The 5,355-nt window shown below is 47.2% G+C and overlaps 1 protein-coding gene across 1 annotated transcript in view; it reads right to left on the bottom strand.

Moving 5' to 3' along the window:
• Nucleotides 1-5,355, bottom strand: part of TIAM2 (T-cell lymphoma invasion and metastasis 2) — a 233,049-nt gene that overhangs the window by 101,579 nt on the left and 126,115 nt on the right. Inside the window, 3 exon segments of the mRNA XM_010840909.1 lie at nt 31-144; nt 147-205; nt 3,360-3,795. Of these exon segments, the coding sequence (XP_010839211.1) occupies nt 31-144; nt 147-205; nt 3,360-3,795 (609 nt within the window).

Genomic DNA, 5,355 nt, shown 5'->3' with positions numbered 1-5,355 from the left:
ACACCCTCCATTTAGAAAGCTCAGCGGTACCTGGAATAAGTAGACATCCCCGAAGGAGTTGCTGAGGCAGAAGACATTTTCCTTCTTGGGATGTTCCGGGACAGACTGCACTATGCTGTCTTCTGCAAAGAGGGCCACAGCGGGGGGGCACTGCTCTGATCCATAGAATTCTTCCCGTAGGTCTCGTAAAACAGCAGCGTGCATCCTGTGAAAGAGAAAAGCACAGTACGGCCCCTGTCACAGGTCCTGAGGACCCATGTAGGAAAGGAACGAGAAGAAGGGACATGAGGGAAACATGGTCACACAAGTTTACAATGGAACCCAGCACAGCATAGAAATCAGGAGAAAAAAAGTGCACGACCCCAGCTCTGCCCCCGGGGATGGCATCCCTGAGGCAGCGCCTTCTCCCTCCCCGGTACTCTCTGATCTCTGAGTACTCTGAGTGGGGCACTGAGCAATCTCTCCTCCCACAATCAACCCGCATCCAAAGGCAGAAGCTGTGAGAGCCTCTTAGAATAAGGGGAAGGGGCATGAGGTTTATGGCCTGAGCCACTGCTGCAGGCCTGAGCCAGTCCTTTGTTCCAGCCACTGATGTACTTAGAAATAATCCTCCCATCTTTCCATCAGGAAACGTCTGACTGATGCTACCGCTGCACATACAACATCCCATGACCCGGGGACCTGAGGACCAGGGTAGCGGTGCCAGCTCCACCCCAGTCCAAATTCTTTGCAATGGTTCCCTTAACACTGAGCTCCCAGTGGCCGGGGCTTGAATCATTCTATCTAGAGGAAGTAAAATTCATTTCGGGCAGATACCAAGATGCTGCCAGCCTTAGCATCCCACGTATTGTGCATTCTGAGGGACAGTATATCCGCCCTGCCAACATTCTGCCCGGGAAGTCCCCTGTGAACCACGCGTAAATCCACTCATTGGAAAAGACAGCTGGAAAGCAGAATCACCCTTGTTAAAGTTTTATTACATCCTCCAAACCCTAAAAAACATGTGTGCCATTAGCATACCTAGACATTCAGTGTAGGTGGGCAACCAGATGGTTGGCTGATAGCTGCTCTCTTAAAAGCACTGCTTCGACTTTATTTACAGAGATACTTCAAGGATAATTTTAAAACTCTGCTTAAATGTGTATGTGTGTGTGTGTGTGTGTGTATACCTATATATATATATGTGTTTTTAACTACAATTAAATCAAACAGTTAAGCCAATTAAATCAAACAGTTAAGCCCAAATATTACAGCTTGGATTCTAAGCCAAGAAAGCTGAACTCATCAATACTGAATTCCCAGAGGAAAGAGGCATAGAAAAACACATGGGATAGGTTATGATGGAGGGAAAAAAACATCTTCATGCCAACCCTTTCTTGGGCTGCCAAGGAAACAAAGGGATGTGTGCTTTATAACACTGTCACCCAGAGAGCATCCTTTACCCACGGGGCTTCAAATGCTTAACAAGCAAGGGCCCGGGCAGGCCCATGGATCTTACAAAGGTCAGAGACAAGTCAGGACAATCCGTGCCCCTGAAGCCAGCAGCCAGAGGTTCCCTGGACAGCTGCCAGGATGGGAGACAGTGTTCTAGAGACGTCCTCTTTCAACCTTAAATGACACCTGCCCACACCTCCCCAGGGGCCTCCAAGCACCTGGCACTACAAACATCTCCGGGAGCACAAACTCTGGAAAGCACTAGGTTTTTGGGTTTTCCCTTCGTGTATTTTTTATACTAATTCACCATCAGCTTGTCTTCTACCTATTAGTCCTGTCCCAACCTTGATAAACCAGAATAAACTCAGTGTCTCTTCCCGAAGACCACTATACTCACGGTCACCCCAGTTCTCAGTCCTCCAGGTTAAATGTTGCTAAATCGTTGTCATCTTCCATACTGTACAGCTCTACAGCCCCTCGGTGTCACCGATGGCTGTGCTTCTCGAAGCAGGATATGGACACACAAACGCACACCACCACCACCCCATGGGGTGTGCTCTGGGGCTTTCAAAGCCACAAGGCAAGCAGGGAAAGCATCCTGCTTTCAGTGTCCCAAAGCACCCATTTTAGTAAACAAACTTCACGTTGAAGAAAAGTGTCTGACATGCTCTAGAGACACACCTCCCTCTCCCGCACTTGGGTAGTTCTTTGATCATTAAACCTTAAAAGCATCAACTTATCCCTTAAAAATGTTATCTTGCTGGATCCAATCCATTATTCCAGCTTTCCAAATCTCTTCCGTCCTCCCACAGAAGACCCCGCCTCCCCCAGGGGGTCGCCCTTTGCCTTCCTGAGCCACAAGATACCACGAGGATCCAATCGAGAACTGGAAAAGAGGGCTGCATCTGTGAGGGATTCCGGGTCTCAACTTGCATAAAACCTCCAGTTTGCTGGGGGAAGGTGTTACCTAGAGAAGAGATGGCTTCTCCGTGTCCCTTTCCCAGAGGGTGCTGGGTAATGAGTTGATGCCAGCTCCCCAAAACTCACAATTTCTAAATATGGGGAGCACTGCAGATAGCTCTGGGCCTTTCACCTGCACTTTGTCCAGCGTGACCCCCGTTTCTGCCTTCTCCCATGACAAGGAAGGGTGCCAGCTGCTACTGAGGAACCACACCAGGTTCCTCTGACAAAGAGTCTCAGGACAGCTGTGCAGAAATGCCTGGGTCTGTGGGGTTGCTCGGCGTTCACATCTATATCAATCAACGCGATGCTGACTCAAAGCCTCAGATCGCGTCAAATAATCTATCCATCCACAATGAGAGAGGCAATTATAATTTTTAAACGGTAAGGCTTGTGAAAAACTTTTATCATCCTCACAAAGCAAAGGCTTTCTCCTATTTCTTCTGCATCAGAAAAACAAAACAAAACAAAAACAAAGCACATGTTTGTGATGACAATAAGACGCTCTTAGCTCATCAACGTGGGGTGACACAAACCAAATGACGCGGATGAAACTCTTCACTGTACAAGCTGGGGAGGACTGCCTCTCTGGGGTTCTGAACATGTGCACAATCCATGCTCAACGTTCCAAATAACTCAACTACACCTGGTTACTTATCCAGGGCTCCCCTCCCATCCCCCAAACGCAGGACAAGTATTAAAGAGTGGTACGGAAACCCCTATAAAATAGTAAGCAATAGTTGTTACATTCAATCATCACTCAGTAGAATGAAGGATGCATACAACTGTTAAGTGAACATATCATACAGGTTTGAGAAGGTATTTTAGGAAAGCAGGCTGGACGGTTCTGGATCAGATGCCTGCACATGAACTCCAGTCCAGCCTGGACTCGCTGACATTTCCTAGGAAAGAGGAGAGCAGAGGAAAGAACTCCTGGGACCCCCTGGGTGGTGAAGACCACATACCTTTAAGTGTCACCCAATACTGCTTCCATTTCCTCCGGGCCACCAGTTCCAGCTTCCTTTCCTTCTGCAGAGTGACGAGGGGTTTGAAGAAGAGCCACCCGGCTTTGCGCACCACCCCTTGTTCCTTCTCAAAGAGCAGGTCCAGTTGCTCCAAAGAGCTGAGCGATTCGCTGCTGGACTCGGCCGTCTCCGTGGACGTCTCGAGGTTCTCCGTGTTGGTCCTGCTCATCTCCAGCTCTCGCATGAAATTCTCATAAATGTTCTGCTGGAGGGGGTCGCTGCCGATCGCATGAGCAGATTCACTTCTATGGGACAGGATCTGAGCAGAGCCCCCTGACCACAGGGACACAGACCCCTGGGAGGGCCCTTGCGTGTCCACGTTCAGCCCATCCGAACGGCTGTCAAAGTAGTCACTGCCCTCCTTGGACCTCGGCTCCTGTGAGCAACGCAGATGACCACCCATCAGAGGTTATGTATAGCCAAAGCACCTCTTCCCCCACATGGCGTGCATATAATAGTGTGGCTTGCTAATAGAAATGCTGCAAAGCAAATTTTTTTTTAATGCAGCAAGTCTGCAAACCAGAAAGAATCATAGAGACAATACAGTCCGAACCAGTGTATAGGCAGGGGAGTCAATGCTTAAAAAGTGTAAACCAATCATTCCTGAGCATCCTAAATCTAGGGCTTCCCAGATGGCACTATTGGTAAAGAACCTGCCTGCCAGGAGATGTAAGAGACACAGGTTTGATCCCTGGGTCAGGAAGATCCTTTGGAGGAGGAAATGGCAACCCACTCCAGTATTCTCACCTGGAGAATCCTTTAGACAGAGGAGCCTGGTGGGCTACAGTCCATAGGGTGGCAAAGAGTTGGTCACAACTGAAGCAACTTAGCATGCACACATCCTAAATCTAACCCACACTTGGCATTAAAAATGAGTTAGTATATTCAAAACATACTAGTGAAGATTTCTGGCTAATTTCTTGGCTAACTATGAATCAGGATCTTCCAGGAAAGAATTCATGTTCTTGCAGTCTTGTTTTCTTTCTGGATCATTTTTTAAGCTAAACAGGAGAAGCACTAATTTCAGGGTCAAGGAGGGTGTTATTATATATAAACGTTTCTTCCACTCCCCACAGTGAACAGTTTCAGCTTCTGAACCCCTGCTCAGGTCTAGACATTAAGATCGTTAGCATCATATTAATATTTTCCCTCTATGGATAGTAAAAACCATGCACCTGGGCTCCTTATCCACAAAGGGTTCTTGTTAAGAACCATAGCTATTTCACTGTAGTTATTTCATAACTAATATATTTTACTTAATTTGGGAATTTTTTCATGAAAAGAATATACTGTTTACTCATTCCCATTGTTTTATTTGAGCACTCATTTTATTCCAAGCACTGGGAATACCAAAGCAAGATTCTTTAATATTTATTCTGACACAAAATGAGACATAAGCATTTCTAAATAAAATTAGGTTTATCTAATAACCACTGCCCTACTTAAGACAACACGCACTGAATACTGAACTGGCCGTGCACAGAGCTGAAAACAAGAAGGTTTCCTCTAACACCTAGACTAGAGGTCTAGTCATTTAAGAAGAATAACTTGCATAGAGGCCATTCATTGGTCAATAGCAGTAAGTAAATTTCTGAGCAGAGAGTGAGCTTAGGAGGACTTCCCTGGTGGTCCAATGGTTAAGAATCTGCCTTCCAGTGCAAGGGATGCAGGTTCAATCCCTGGCCAGGGAACTAAGATCCCACATGTGCATGCTGCATGCTAAGTTACCTCAGTCGTGTCCAACTCTTCGTGATCCCATGGACCGTAGCCAGGCTCCTCTGTCCATGGGATTCCCCAGGCAAGAATACTGGAGTGGGTTGCCGTGCCCTCCTCCAGGGGATCTTCCTGACCCCAGGGATCAAATCTGCTTTTCTTACCTGTCCTGCATTGGCAGGTGGGTTCTTTACCACTAGCACCATCTGGGAAGCCCACATGT

This window comes from Bison bison, unplaced genomic scaffold (assembly GCF_000754665.1).
Source record: "Bison bison bison isolate TAMUID 2011002044 unplaced genomic scaffold, Bison_UMD1.0 scf7180017864148, whole genome shotgun sequence".
Classification (NCBI taxonomy): Eukaryota; Metazoa; Chordata; class Mammalia; order Artiodactyla; family Bovidae; genus Bison; species Bison bison.
This window is presented reverse-complemented; position numbering and strand designations above follow the sequence as displayed.